We start from the raw sequence: 16,549 nt of genomic DNA on the forward strand, positions 1-16,549 counted from the left end.
TACTTTGAATTAAAAAAAAAACAAACACACACACACACCCCCCCAAAAAATCAACCCAAAAAACCCCCCACATGACCATGGTGTTGTTTTTTTTTCTTTTTGCAGATTGAATTTTTATAGACTAAAAATTATGACAACAGTGTAATAACTGCTGGATATAAAGTATATTGGTAGCAGTAGGCTCTTTTGTAATTAAAACATGGAAAACATTTTACTCCATAGTACTGTTACAGTATTATGTTGAGTCCAGGATTGCCAGCTGTTTAACATAAATAGCTTTTTACAGAACTATAGCTTAAGATGCAATGTTTTGGCTATTTTATTTTGGGAGGATTTGAAAAATTTTATTAGGTTGAGACTCTACCACAACCTTTGTGTACATTCTTTTTACTTCAAAACCAGCAGCGAGAGTGGTGTATGTATTATAAATCATACAAAACATATGCAGTCTGTCTGAAGTTTACATTGGATTCATTGTACCTCATGAAAGTTCCGTCTTTAGATTAGGAATTATAAAGCAGCCTTTCCTACTAGTCTTAACTCAGCATCCTGACTTTGACAATGATGGATCAGTACCTACAGTAAAGTACGGACTTGAAGGAAGATTACAGCCGTGCTCTTCCCGCATAGCCCATCAACCTGTAGCTCATTGAGTTTTGAACCTAAAGAGGTATCTTTGTGGGTCAAACGTTTTAAAACCTTTGGCTGATTGATCTTGCATCAGTCTTTTTACTTGACTTTTGAACAAACTCATGGTATCTACAAATCTCTGGGCAGGACGTTCTGGTGCATAACTGTGCCCTGTTCGCGAGAGGCCCTTGTCCTGCTTTTTCTGACCCTAATAATGATAATTCTGTTTAGTGTGTCCCAGCTGTTGTAATGAGAGTGGTATTGGGCAGCCAACTATAAATACAGTCTGTTTATTCGGAGAAGGATTTTGGAGATATGAATGCTATTTCAGTGCTCATCCTCGTGTGTGTAACTTGAGATTGTTCAGTTTTTCCTTTTTATAATTAGTATACACGTATTGAATTTTATCAAACATTTTATTTCTCAGTTTGTCTGTCAAGTAATTTTTGTGTAACTTTTCATACTTGGATTTGATTTAATACCTTGTCACTGCTTTTTGTTACTTAATTTAGCAGTAAATGTCTGAATTTTTTAATTTTTTAACATTTCATATAAAGCATAGCAGGCGCTTCTAAAGGTACTATTGCCTTTACTCCTTCTACATGGTAATCCCTACCATTACAACATTTGTTATTCCTTTATATCTGCATTTCTTAACTGCCTAGTAGGCAAATGTGGGTTTTTTTTAAGGTCACTTATTCCAGGCAGTAGTTTTGGACTTGCATCATTAATTCTATTTTCCTCTTGTTTTGTTTTGTTTTTTTTTTTTCCCATGCCTTTTTGTCTAGGAACTGTTCACTGGGGTGGGAATCAGAGATTGGTTAAAAAGAGCTGCAGAATAAAGCTGTCATTCCATATAGCATCGTGAAGAACTGTGCAAACTTTGAGCTAATAATTTTCTTGTTTCTTTAGTTTCATGGTGAATGTGTAACTTTGTTATATGGTATACTGACTAATTCTTCAAGTGAATGATTAAAAAATGAAGTAGAAACAGTGGATATAGGAAATAAGTATGTGTTTTAGTATTTAAATCATTGTCTGGTCAATCCTAACTTGCAAATTCCGAAGATTGATGCTAAAATAATCAGATATAGTCAAGTAGTTAAAAGTTTCACTTGCCTGAGTGCAGCAAAAGGATCTCTAGCCCTGTGAAAAGCAACACTGCAGGAAGTATTGATGGTGATCTATAAGTAGTTTTAAATATGAGCGGGAACAGATTGGCAGCAATTTAAAAATATCCTTTTGATGTAACTGTATTGCATGTATTTGAAGATGTAGGCAGAATTTAATCATGTCACGCACCATTAAAATCCAGGATTAAGATTTTGCCTAGGTAAAACGTGATTCCAAGGAGGCACAGGTTCAATATGAAGTTAATATGGAGGATAACTTGGTCCATAGTGAATGTATATTCAGAGGCTGTCAGAGTAGCTGTTGATTTGTCAACCAGTAATAGAATTTCTGAGGATTTTTGTAAGGGTTACCAATCAAGAAAAATAAAGATTTTGTTTAAATCATGTTTTGGAGAGCAGTCAAGGAAAAAAATTATGATGGAGAGTGACATTATGTGTGTGTGTGTGTGTGTGTGTGTATATATATATATATATACACACACTGTGCTAAGAACTGTAAAAGAAATAGATTGACAAGCAATCAGAAGTGGAAATGAATTAAATAATGCAAAAGCCTGTCCAGTTGGTAAAAAATTCTGTGGGTTGTTGTGATCAAAAGGAAGATAGATTGATGGAAATGATTAGGAAAGGAATAAAGAATCATGGCTAGTGAACTGTGATGCTGTGTAAATCCATATCGTTCCTACATCTCAACTACTGGATACTGATCTTATAAAAGATACTGAGAAGGCTTGACAGGCTGGGAAGGTTTTTTGTACGAGGACAGGTAAGCTGATGCTTCTTGAAACACAGCTTGTGGATAGGTTGCTGTATGATGGCAGTCTGTGAAATCATAAATGGCATCGAGAAAGCGAGTAAGGAATGGCTGTTCACAATAGAAATAGATGGAAGTGTTAGAACTAGCACAAGGAATTAAGAGCCAGATTTTTAGAGTCGGAAGTGGCAGAGTACCTATTTGCCTTCAAGACAATTAGTTTTATTAGAAAGTAAAGAACGGACTTGCCTGTTATTCAGTAAAAGCAGTAGCAATGTGAAAGGAACATACGCATGTATTGATGTAAGTAATTTTAGATTATGGTAATTTCCCCTTCTAGTTGTGCATGTGAAAATAAATGCATCTACTTTATAAGCTTCTTTTTACACCCATTATGTGTTCTCTGATACATGAAGGAAACTGCGATATGGACATATAATACACATATTGTACTGTCTCCTCTTTGTTGATGGACGTAGCACACTTTAACCACAACTATTTCATTAGCATCATCATTAACCAGCATGGCTTTTATTTTTTTCTTCAGTATGTACTTCTACTTGAATTCCATAGTCAAACGGCAACTTTGACAAGGAGGAACATGATGCATTTCTTACTCAGAAAGACAAGATAGGGATTATTATTCTCAGATCCTAAGTAAATTCTTACCACAGTTGATTGTATGCATATAAAGAGGATGAGGTTCTACTGTAGTTTTGCTTTGTGTTGGCAAATAAATGAAAGGAGATGTTTTGTTTTGTTTTGTTTTGTTTTGTTTTCAAAATGGATGAGTACATTTTAAATCTTGCAGTAGTAGTGTTAAGAGCGCAAAGTAAGAAAATAATGGTGAAGGCTGAATCGCTAGATGATTGCCTGAGATCCCTTTAACCTAAATGGTTCTACAGCTTCCTTCACATTATTGTCAAAATCCTAAATTGTTTCTTCTTTGATGTGTAGTTCATAGGGGTAAATGACTTATTTACCTATATTAATAGCCATTAGACTGGACATTAGGAAGAATTTCTTCACCAAGAGAGTGGTGAGGCCCTGGCCCAGGCTGCCCAGGGAAGCTGTGGCTGCCCCATCCCTGGAGGTGTTCAAGGCCAGGTTGGATGGGCCTTGGGCAGCCTGAGCCAGTGGGATGTGTCCCTGCCCATGGCAGGGGGGGTGGAACTACATGATCTTTAAGGTCTTTCCGAACACAAACTATTCTATGATTCTGTGATTAATAGTTGATTCTTATCATGAAGGGCTCCTGGAACCTTCTTAACTTCAGTCTGTTTTCCTCCGCTTCACATTTTTTATCTTCCACACAAAGTTGTGAACACATTAAAAGAGAGCACCCCACATTTCTACTCACGTTGTTGCTACAGACACAGGAAAAGTGATGATGTTAAAAAAACTTTTCGCTTTTGTAAGTTTTGGGAAAGGCAGAATCAAATATAGTCGTCACATAAGGATAATAAGGTACTTACAGTCCATTACTAGTCAAAGAAGATGTTAAGTCATTAACCAAGAATAAGTATTTTAAAGCTTATTTAAGCTGACTTTTTGTCAGAGGTTGAGAAAAGCTGACAGAGAGAATGTGGGATACTTCTTTTTAATAAATCTTGGAATATGAGAAACTGCAAAGGGGCAAAATGGGTTAACTGTACAGAAAAGTATAAAAGCCCATGATTTTTTGATAGTAGGAAGGAAGATGCTGGGTGGGATTTCATTAATCTGTTTGTCTAAGATTTTGAAAGTTTCATTCTCCCTGAATGAAGTACTTGGTCAGACAAGTGAGGGGTTAAACGATTCTGGAGTTGGTGGTTAAAATTAAGGAAGCATGCGTTGATGAAAAAGAAATGGTTTGATGGAAGCATTGCAGGAATGTATGCTAAACTAATTGATTTTGTTAGTTATAAGATTGTCTTTATGTGTCAGTTATTCCCACTTCCCTTTTCATCGCTGTTAATTTTCTATGTTTTTTTTTAGTAAACAGAAAAATCGGCATTACTTTCTGTTTATGCGATTCAGGAGTGCTCAGGAACTGTGTATAATAGTTAATGAAGATAATAAGAATAGTTTCTAGGTTATGTAAGACTAAGTCATCTTCTCTGGTCAGCTTTCTTTCTGCTCATTGAAGCAATTGTAACACATCTTTTTTAGTCAATGAACTATAGGAAGCTTCTTGAAATTACCTGCACTGAGGAGAGGTTTTTTCTTAGAGAAAACTATCAACAATTTGGCATGGTTTTTTTTTGGTTTTTTTTCGAATTATCTTTGCATGTTAAATTTCCAACTAATATTCTAGTAGGTAGATCAAATTGAGAAGGAACACTGAATTTGCCAAGATCCACTTCATAATCTAATCTTTGACTCTTCACAAAACAAAATCTGTGGTTCAGGTCCTCCTCATATTAACATTTTTTTTTTTTTTTATCCCATGTGTCCTTCTTAGGAGTGTACAATTCTTTGTTTAAATGTTATAAATAGAATGCAAAATTAATATCTCACCAGGAAAATTTTATCTGGTGGTTTAATGAAAGTATGATGATAAATTTTGTGGCTGTACTAACAAAAGAAAATATATAAAAATCTATGCTAGAAGAAGTGATTAGAACAGAAAATCAGTTCATGAGGGAAGGTTTGTCTTCAAACAGATTTTTCCCTACTTCCTCATCGGTGTACCATATGCTGCTTTTCCAAACGCTGTTTTTATATGTCCTGTATTTCATTATTCAATTTTAGCTCCCAACCCGTGTGCTGCTAATCAGGGCCGAGGTCCATGTTCTCACATGTGTCTGATCAATCACAACAGAAGTGCTGCGTGTGCCTGCCCACACCTGATGAAACTTTCTTTAGACAAGAAAACATGTTACGGTGAGTTTTTCTTCCCATGGACTGACACAATGGTATTGATTTTAGAATTTTGAACTGGATGAATTAAAATATATGTAGACTTAAAAATGATGTCTACGGTGCATTTTAATTCTTTGCCTACAGGAAAGCTGAAGAGGGGCTCTTTATCAGGGAGTGCGGTGATAGAACTTGGGGGAAAGATTTTAAGGGGAAATCGGGTATTAGGAAGACAATTTTTTCCTGTGGATGTGATGAGGCCCTGGCCCAGGTTGCCCAGAGCAGTGGTGGCTGCCCCATCCCTGGAGGGGTTCAAGGCCAGGTTGGATGGGGCTTGGAGCCCCTGATCCAGTGGGAGATGTCCCTGCCTGTGGCAAGGAGTTGGAATTCAATGGTCTTTAAGATCTCTTGCAATACAAACCATCCCATGATTCTATGATATTTTTTAAAGCGACTTCTGGGTTTTGTTTTTTTTTGAAGAATTGGTAGTGTGTTCTAATATATGAAGTGTGTGTAGCTTTGATACTTATTCCCACAGCCATTTTTTCCTGTTGCTTATGTATGTGATGTGTTAGTAAAATTTATCTCTGCAAAGCAGAAAGACTTATACTGTAAAGTACGTCATCAGACAACGATGGTAAGCTGAATAACAAAAAGGTACTTAATCGCTTAAACGCTTAAATCTCTACCTGGTTTTCTAAAGTTGCCTTAGTTTCATTTTCAAGCATTAAGAAAATCTAATGAGGAGTAAATATTAGACATGCAGCCTTGCCAGGGGAGTTTTATAAAAAATTACAATAAACACTTCTAAGCTACAAAAGCCCTTGAAATGTCAAATAATTGTGTTATTATCTGCAAAAGCTTGTATTACATTGCTCTTTTCAGTGTTGATTAATAATGCTTAGGAAATACCAAAAAAACCTTTTGTCATTATCAAGGATATTGCAGAGAAAAAAAGTTACCTTTACTGATCATTCACGGACACTTCCTTCAATAGTTTAGGCCTTTTGAATAAAAAGCTTAGACTTCTTTTTTTGCCTTTAAGGTATCACCCTTTTTTCATTAGTGGATGTATAAATCGGAATATCCAATGTGTTCTTTATTCTTCCCCCCGTTTGCTGTTCACTGCTTACACCCATTGTGGATTTCCTCCTGAGTTTTACTTTTTGCTTCTCTGTTACAGTGGCACTTTGTTCCCCTGAGATACTAAATATTAGTATCTGTTATGATGTGCAAATGAAACAGTATTTTTTTTTGATTGGGATATGTGGGATAAAACTTTTAAAATACTATTTTATCATTCTTCTTTGACAGTCACAAGACCATATTCATCTAGTGGTGTATTAACTTTATGTCCATCATCCAGAATTAATATATTTTTACTGTGATTCTTATGCTATGTAACATTTTATTTCTAACGTGTCACTGGGCTGCAGGTTTTTTGATGTTCAATCACCTATATAAACTTTATGTACACATTTGTAAAGTGATCGTGAATGAATGACTTGGACTTCTTTAGCAATGTTGTGAAGAGGATGAGGAGTGATCGTTTCCTTTTCTCTAACAGAAAGGAAGAAATTTCTTCTTTATGCAAGGCGTTCAGAAATAAGAGGAGTGGACATAGAAAATCCATACTTCAACTTCATTACAGCCTTCACTGTTCCTGACATCGATGATGTGACGGTCATAGATTTTGATGCTGTTGAGGAACGCTTATACTGGACTGATGTGAAAACACAGACCATCAAGCGTGCCTTCATTAATGGGACTGGCTTGGAAACAATTATTTCAAGAGGTAAATAGCATAACATTGAAGTAAAAAGAATTAATTATTGGTAAATATGTGTTATAAGCATGCTAAAATACAAGCATGCAAGTTCTTGTCAGATGTACCTTTGACTGGTATTAGATAATTGATTTGAACAATAATAAAGCACTATTTTGTTTAGCATTATACTTCATTTTATTTATTTATAATTTTTTTTTAATTTAAATAGGTTGGGTTGCAATTGCAATATTGCTTTTATAAAAGATTGAAACGTGTAGTAAACAATGGAGATTATATCCTCTGGGGAAGGTAGAAAGTTGAAAAAACAGAAAAATAGCAGTATTCTGACAGAACTTTGCATTGAAGAATATCATGTGGATTTCCTATTGCCTGATTGCTTCAACCCAGTGTCAGTAGATAGCTCCAGCATTAAAATATACCATTTGTTATCTTTGCTAGTGGTGGGGTTTTTGTTTGATTCTTTCCAGCTACTGTCAGTTCCTCTCCCGGCAGCACATGATGTCCTTCTATTCTGTAATACAACTACTGGCTTGAAAATAGGAAAACTGTCAGTTAGGGACTACCTGGAGGCAAGTTTTGCAAACTCTGCTTCCTCAAATGTGTGTTTGAATGGGGAAGAGGAGAAAAGAAATAATTCTGTTAGATCAGACCTTATCTGATTTTTAAGAACAAATACAAAATAAAAATTATTTGGGGACCACAGAAAAATAATTAACTCTCTGTCTCCTGTGTCACTTCAGAAGAAATTTGTTCTACATTAGCATATTTTTGAAAATAATTAGACAAATGTGGCAATATCCTCACTTGGCTATGTAGATTGCTAATTTATTTATTTTGTGTGAGTATCTTTATTTTCTTCCTGCTGTTTCAGAGACAATTTTAGTAACAATTGGAGACATTTTTCAGTACCCGTAGTGAGGACAAGGTTTAAACTGCCTAATAGAGCTGCTTTTTACGTGATTCCTAGTTTTGTAAATCTTGGAAGAGTAAAACCAGTTTACTTCATAAAATATACAGTGAAAAATCACAGAACTTATCAAGAAACAATGAAGTGGAAATAAATATACTATGTGTGGGTTTGTCTATCAGCATTCTTTGATATTCTTTTTATGACACTGACTTCTGTGATTGGGGTCTTGGGGGATTTTTTTGTGCTGGATATAACTTATTTATAAAATTTGCAAAATTACAATGTTCTGACACATCAAAACATTATTAAAGACTACTTAAAAGTGTAAATTATCTCATTACTTAGTTATATTTTTATACTTCTTATAAGAGCATAAGAAGCTTTGTAAACCCATACTTGCTGGATGAAGCCTTATGCCAATGTCACAAAGATGCCAAAGTCATACTTTAATCTTTAAGAGTGTGAAATGCTTGTTTTCTGGCAAAAAAAGGAAAGGGATCTGTCTAAAGTGGGTCAAGGCTATGTATTCCGTGCTCTTTGTTGCATTCTCTAAAGTTGGCAAACTTCCCGATGCGCAGTCACTGTTTGACCTTATGTAGATACAAACCAATTCACAGATACTTCCCTGTTAGTTTGTCAATGACAATAATTCTGTCAGTGCAAATAACCCTTTTACATCGACACAGAGTTAGTGTACAGGCTCGGAACTATAATTAATTCATTAAATCACCCTTGGCCTGTTTCCTTATCTACAAAGATGCTGACCAACATGAACCATTGCAATGCCAAGGCAGAGTGGCATGTTGGTATCTCGATCTTGAATAGTATTTTTATACCCAGTACTTAAGGGAGATATTAACATGTATTAATCTTTTTCTTAGTTAATATCTTTTTAAGGAAAGGTATCGCATAAAAAGGCACTTTTAAGGCTGCCAAACTAACCATATCTTACCTGAGGTAGCAAAACATGAGTAGTACTCGTGGTGCGAGTTAACTCCAGAAAGCTGCTAAGCCATACACAGCTGGAGGGGGAAGAGAATTGGAAGGGTAAAAGTGAGAAAACTCATGGATTGAGACAAAAACAGTTTAATAGGGAAACCAAAAGCTGCATGCACAAGCAAAGGAAAAAAACAAGAAGTCATTCACTGCTTCCCGTTGGCTGACAGATGTTTAGCCGTTTCCGGGAAAGCAGGAGAATAAGTTGCAGCCTTCAAATCTTCAGAAATAATTCCCAGTGCAGGCTAACTCTTTCTACACCGACATGCCTTGAAAAAAAAAAAACCCACAGCAAATCACACTTTTTAATAATGCACTGATAAGTGCTTTCTTAAGTAGGAAAATACACTGCAAAAATTGTGTGTCTGGCTGATGATTATTTTAGGACAGTAGATTTTATGCTAATTTTAAAAGAAGTATTTATGGAGGATTTCCTGAACCTTCAGTGCAGTTCTGATGTTCATACTGCAAGTGTAACAGGACCAAAAAGAAAATAGTGATTATTAATTCTTGGTGACCAGTTTACTAATAAATCTGAGTATAATATTGTATAATATTGTTAACAAACTGTAGAAGAAATTGTTGTGGTGTTTTTTAAGTTTTTAGGGTTTTGTTCTTTTTGTCCTCTAAGACTGAGAATAAACCAGAAAGGAAATCAAAAGAACAACTGCTCTCACTTTTTTTTCAGATATCCAGAGTATCAGAGGTCTTGCAGTGGATTGGATATCACGTAATTTATATTGGATTAGCTCAGAATTTGATGAAACGCAAATTAACGTGGCACGTTTAGATGGTTCCTTGAAAACCTCAATCATCCATGGAATCGACAAACCTCAGTGTCTTGCAGTTCACCCAGTAAAAGGGTAAGATATATGTGGTTTTAAGAAATAAACTACAGTAAACTTGTCAGAAGATTTTTTCTTTGTTCACATTTTGAGTTTGCCCATTCTGCTTTCTTTCATATTTAAAGTAAATTCATACATTTGAAAGATTTTACTGAGAATTTCTTCACCAATTACTACTTCCCTACCAAAACTTACTGCCAAGACTTACTGCGATTAAATGATGTAATCGTTACTTGTATGTTTTCCCTGCTTCTAAATTTATGAGCGATTTCACTACTGAAAAATACTGTGTACACAAAGCAGTATTTTAATTGTGTTTGTTTTCTTTAGTAAACTCTACTGGACGGATGGTAACACAATTAACATGGCAAACATGGATGGCAGCAACAGCAAAATACTCTTTCAGAATCAAAAAGATCCTGTTGGTAAATACCTTTTTTCCTGTATTATTATTATTGTTATTACATTATTATTCATTATTCATTATTATTTATTGTTGTTATTCATTATTGTTATTTTATAGTGGTTTATTATAGGTATTAACTTCAAACACTCTTCAAGTACACTATGATGTTTCCCGTATGACAGTGATAAGAACAGGAATAAATACATGAAAAACAGTGATGTGCTTCTGTGTTTCGCAATTTTAAGAATTTTTTGGCCCATTTTATTTGCAGTCTACTGTAGTGGGTTAAGTACGTTATAATAAACTTCTAAGGTTACTGTAGGTAAACTGAAGGTACTGAAGGTGAAGGAGAACCTATCTATATTTCTCAGTCTGTAGAACATGGGTAAAAAACTTAGAGAGCAGTTTTTTAAGAAGTTGTGGATATACGTAAGATGATATTTTGACCGGAAATGTAGAACCTTCCCCACCAGAATCCCAACTGCACAGTCAAAAGCTAATTTGGTTCTTAGTTTTCATATATGGAAAGTAGCAGCAGTTGAAGCATACATTACATATAATGGCTTAGCCTTAGTTTCAGTATTTGAAAATTATTATAGTTGGTCATAAATTACTTTCTAAAAAAAATACTCAAAACTCTCTCTCTAGGTGTGTTATTTGTTTTTGGTTCAGGTCTCTTCCTTTTTATAATTTAATTTTTTTGAGAATTAAAGGGTTTGCATCAATTATTGTTGCCTTATTAATGGCCCATCAATAAGGTGATTAAATTTTAAAGTAGTTATGGGCTTTCATCACTGACTGCATTAAGCAAGCAGAGGCAAAAATGACTTAAAGAGTTAAATAAATACATGTAAAGTAAGAGCAATATGACATAAATTTTGGATCCCAAATTAAAAAAAAAAATAGACATTATTCTGTGACTGTTTTATTGTTTATATGATTTTCTGTCGATGCACTTGAAGCAACCGTTATCTATTTATCTGCAGAAAAAAGAGTGTTAAGCCTGCTAATTTTAAGGTGAAGCATAAGGACATTTAATAACATTACGATAACATTAAGAGGTAAAGCCGTGTGCAGCATTTTGCACCGAACAGCCTGTGATCATAGGTTACAAGGTCCTAAATTGCAGTCCTTATGTTTTCTGTCATCGAGTTCATTCTGAGTAGCAATAAAACCACTGAATGAAATACATGGTAGAACTGTAAGTACTCCCTTTATTTGTGTGTGTGGGGGGGGTTTCCCCCCTTTAAGCATATCAGTACTGTCAAAGGCTGCATCTGCAAATCCATGTGGGTTTTGTGATGTTTTTCAGTCTTATTGGTATCAGAATGACTATTCATGCACTTAAACTTAGCCTTAAGCCTTGTAGGAATGATGATTGTGACATAAGATTAAGCTTTTTACTCACTGCTGAGCTGTGAGACATTTTTTTTTCTTTCTGTATTATTGGATTAATTTTTAACACCTTTATCTGTTAAGAATTAGTTGGAATAGGTGATATTCCCCATTGAAGGTTCTTATTGCATAGTAAGGAGACCATAGAGATTTAATTGCTTTTTCCTTCTTGGCAGTTTGAAAGCTTGCTGAAATACGTGAAGTGTACAACATGTAGTTTGTAAAGAGTGTTTGTAAAGGGAAAATACAGCTTGCACCTGTCCAAATTCAAATATATGCAAGATTCCTCTTTTAATACTTTAAAAATTATTCTTACTCTTAATACAAGATATTCCCATGCTAAGAACAAGAAAACACTGCTGAAGAGCCAGAGGCTAGCAATCTTAAACCTTAATTTCATATTTCATTTCGAAGTGAGAAACTGCCTTTCTCCATGGGTGAAACTCTAGTTCAGGCAATATTACTTTTGAGTATGTGGGGAGCTAGGTGAATGAGCTAATGAGTTTGTTTACAGGTGGATAAATGAAAAAGGCAGCTTATTAGAGTTGGATATCCTTAGAATTGATAGGGGGTTTAGTTTTCTTGAGGCATAATTTCTGAATTTGGATGATGAAAGTAGGTTTTCTATCTGCATCCTGAAGTCTGCTGGTTGATTTTTTTTTTTTGTCTTTATTTGAGTTATGTCAGAAGGAGATTATTTCAATGAAAATATTTTGTATTAACACCAAAAGTAGATAGATAGTTTGGAGATTTTGGAAACTGATAATCTTAGGACAGCAGATTTGTTCTCCTATTTAATAATGTTAACTAGTATATACTGTATATGACTCGTTAGTCTGTTCTGCAGTTCTGAAAGGCTCAAATACTGACGCGGGTACATCTAGTCACTAACGTTCCATTAAACTGCATTCTTAGGGATTCAGAATTAGTGCTTAATTTTAAATACAAACCGTGCATCCATTGGATTGTTTTTAAAGAAGAGGCTGAAGTAACTTTAAGTTGTAAATTATTGTATTCTTATTAAATAGTTTGGATAAATAACATTTAAAAGCATACTGGATCACCCTCTCAGATATATATAAAGGACTTTGTAATAGGGAGGGAGGTGTTGTGTGGGGTTTTTGGGAGGAGCTTGTGAGATTTTTTTATTTTATTATTTTAAATAGAGCTTAATCCTTTCTCCTGAACTTAGAGTTTCAGTTTTGCTTATCATTACAGTAAATGTCAATGTGCTTGTTTCAATTGTTCTTGTGTAATTTTCTTGGCCGACTCTCTACCAGAATGTCCCTTCTTAATTCATTCTTTATTTTGAGCATGTAGCACATTCCACAAACAACATTGTTGCAGCCAAAAATCTTCTTGAGACTGACTGTTGAAAATTTGATCGTAAATTTATGTTGCAAAATTCAAAAAAAGAAACCAGTTTCTTAATTCTGTTTATGCATCATTTTAAACACTGGTTTTTTTCAACTGAAGTCTGATCAGCCATAAACAGTTAAAAAAACCTTTCCTTAGTAACTAAGGTAGAAAATGTAAACAAAAAATTTGAAATACTGTTCCTGTAATTAATCTAACTATAATAGCAGTGTCCAACATTTATTTGATTTAGATAGTTATAATGAATCCCATCTTTAATGTTCTTGGAACACACCGTTTCCTTAAGCTTCGGATGCTTTTTTTTCAGAGAGCATTTTCACACGTAAAAATAAAGTTAGGGGAATATGCATAATTTAAACCACAAATATATTAAAAAAGCGATCAACAGTCATTCCTTTGAACTTTAGGGATGCACCAAATTAAAATATAAAATCTGATTTTCTTGGGGTGGAAGCTACGACCTCATTGCATATATGGCTTTAAAGATTAGAACCTCTGTATGCGACTTGCTGGAATAAACTTTGTGATATACTTCTTAAACAGTAGCGTGTTTGTGGAAATTTGAGTAAGGAAAATGGAAAATGCATGTGAAAACTGTGATGACCTAAGTCAGAGTAATATTTTTTTAAAACTACAACGGAATTCTCAGAAACCAATATTTTACAATCCACGTGTTCAGGTTGACTTTGGCAGCTGGGATGGAAGGTGTAAGCCAGTCACCCATCCTAGAATGCACCATGAGTGTCTGTGATACATATGGCTAAAAAGTGACCTACTTTCATTAGTAAAAATAGGACAGTTCCTGATGTTTAATAAATATTTTTTGTCTAAATTAGAAATGGGATGTCTTTATAAAGATTTGTAATATGTGGCATAACACAACAGGAAAATACTTGGGGAAGATAAATGTGGTAGACTTGGGTAGAAGGAGATAGAAATGTTATTTCTGTCAGTTGGTGCTTTGTAATTGGAATACCCGTGTGTAGAAACAGCAGTTTAATATCTAAAGAAGTAGAAAACTTGACAAGATAACATTGTAATTGCTCTGTAGATTGCATTCACAGCAACCCCATAAATAGATCTGTCTAGGTGAAATCAGTGAGCCGGCTGGTAGTGTTCAGGAGTTACAGAGAACAGCAAATACTACCCATCTCGGAGCAAGGAAAGCTTTATACTTCCCCATTACCCATGTTAAGCCATGACAAGGTTCACGCCTAAGCGCTGCAAATGCTACTTGTCTCCAAGGTCCATGGCACTGTCTTTTCACCATGAGCAAGGCTTGTTATAGAAGCACAATTGTGTGGAGAGATGCTGGAAGGTGCCCCTTTCCTGAAGGCACCACTCAGAATCCTTATCCCCTCTTGAGCGTGCGTTGTTTTCTGCTCGGTAATACACTTGCAGAGATGGAAGGGGGGTGAAAAATATAAGTAACTGTAAGGGAACTGGAAATCTCTTTTTCAAAAGCTTCGAAAGCAGACACCTTTTGGCCTCCTATGTCAAATGTGCGTAAAGAAGTAGTGGCGTGTCGCCAGCTGGAAGTGCTGCAGCACACGGCACTGTTCTCTTCCACCAGGGGCTTGAAAATAGCTCTGGCTTTCCACCGAGAAGCTCTTTAACGGATGGAAGAAAAGTACTGTAAAACATCTAGAGGTTGCCCTATGGAGTGAAATACAATACTTTTTTTTTTGGCAACTTGCTGCTGGATATACCTACACAGGAGTTCTGGGAAAAGTCTAATACCAAAGCAAATTATTATGGCACATATTATCACTATGCCAAGCGTATTTCACTGTGGAAAATCTCCTGCTACAGTTACTTGAACATTCGTAAAGGATTATAGAAGTCTGAAACTCATTATCTATTAGTTCTATGCTCTTACTTCCAGAAAATTATTTGCTTTGTTCATTTAGTAGATGGTTTTTCAAGTATTTTTATTTCTACAGTTCTTTTGCTTCTAACTCGAAAGAACTGATCATGAGGTCAGTTCACTATGAAGCAAAATTAAAATTAATACTAGAAATTTACTGAGAATTCATATTAGTTTTTGATATTTCAGCATTCTAAGCAGAGAGCTGAGTATGTTGCGAGACAAGAGACCTTTTTATTTTATTTTTTTCCGAACCACAAAAAGTATCTTGTTTTTTAAGTCTTTATGAATTCATAATTTGACAATATGAATGATGGCTTCTGGTTTGCATTTACTAGTAGTTAATAACTTCACATAGGACCCAAGTTCATTCAGGTAGTTATTCATTGCTAGATAATGCTTTTTCATCAGTCAGTCACTGATTCATTGCTGTAGATGTTGGGAAAAATTAAAGGCAGAAATATTTAAAAGCATGGCCAAGTTTGTTTGAGTTTATTGATTTTTTATTTTTTTTTAATTTTGAGTAGACGTATGGATAGATAATTGTGTGTCTATAGATTTATTTAGTATACTTTTATTATGAAAACAGCTTAACACAGCTTAAACAGCTTAAGTGTATATTTTCTATTCATGACACAATTGAAAATGTATACTTTAATTACAGGTTTAGCAATAGATTATGGAGACAACAAACTTTACTGGATCAGTTCGGGAAATGGAACCATAAATAGATGTAACTTGGACGGTGGAAATCTTGAAATAATAGAGTCGATGAAAGAAGACTTAACAAAAGCAACAGCTTTAACCATTATGGGTAAGTTCAGTGGTAATAACTTAATTTTAAAATGGTTGGAAGCTAATTAGTAATGAATAAAAAAGCCTAGGGAAGCTACTTTGATTTTACATAATAAGATATACTGTATATTTACTGTTTTGTTTGCGAGAAAAGGGTTTTTTTTGCATGTCATTGAACAGACAGTTTAAAGTCTGTGTTATAAGTATATACTTCTAAATATAGCCTTGCATATACACATACACACAGGACTAAGGTAACAGACTGATGGCTTATATTTACTGTGGTTACTTGTAAAGCACGTTTGAACAAGGTTATGTTCTTTATTACAGAGAATTATCTATGACTTGTTTCTTCTGCTGCTCTCTTCTTTCTGCTGTGGTAGTTCAAAATAGCCCTAGTTCACTGGATTGCCTTCCACTTAGTGAGGGCTGATTTGGGTTATGAATTGACGATTGATGCTTTGGATTTTTAGCTCTCTGCTAATATTCTGTGTATTAAATTGTTTTAAAAAAAAGCTATTCTGCTTGTCGTACCTTGGACATCAGAAATGTTTAGAATCTTCAAAAGCATCTAAATTATTTTAAAAAAGAAAAAAAAAAAAACAAAACAAAACAACAGTAACTTAAGGAAAAATTCCTAAAAGAATCAAGAGGTCTTTAAGTTGCAGATTGATTGCTGAGTATTATGAGAAAATTACTTCAAATTAATTGTTTTACAAATGTATCGTCTGCTCTTAGCCCTTGCTTAGAGCTAGGATTCAGTGTGTTGAGTCAGTAGTCTGACTCAGATCTACTACTTTTACTGTTCTAG

General features: G+C 34.7%; 1 protein-coding gene across 1 annotated transcript in view; it reads left to right on the forward strand.

The window, feature by feature from the left end:
• LRP1B (LDL receptor related protein 1B) overlaps nucleotides 1-16,549 on the forward strand; it is a 722,645-nt gene that overhangs the window by 511,203 nt on the left and 194,893 nt on the right. The window contains exons 28-32 of the mRNA XM_054070318.1: nucleotides 5,251-5,382; nucleotides 6,926-7,153; nucleotides 9,742-9,916; nucleotides 10,229-10,323; nucleotides 15,608-15,757. Of these exons, the coding sequence (XP_053926293.1) occupies nucleotides 5,251-5,382; nucleotides 6,926-7,153; nucleotides 9,742-9,916; nucleotides 10,229-10,323; nucleotides 15,608-15,757 (780 nt within the window). The remainder of the gene's footprint in view (nucleotides 1-5,250; nucleotides 5,383-6,925; nucleotides 7,154-9,741; nucleotides 9,917-10,228; nucleotides 10,324-15,607; nucleotides 15,758-16,549) is intronic.

The sequence above is a fragment of the Cuculus canorus genome, chromosome 6 (assembly GCF_017976375.1).
Source record: "Cuculus canorus isolate bCucCan1 chromosome 6, bCucCan1.pri, whole genome shotgun sequence".
NCBI lineage: Eukaryota > Metazoa > Chordata > Aves > Cuculiformes > Cuculidae > Cuculus > Cuculus canorus.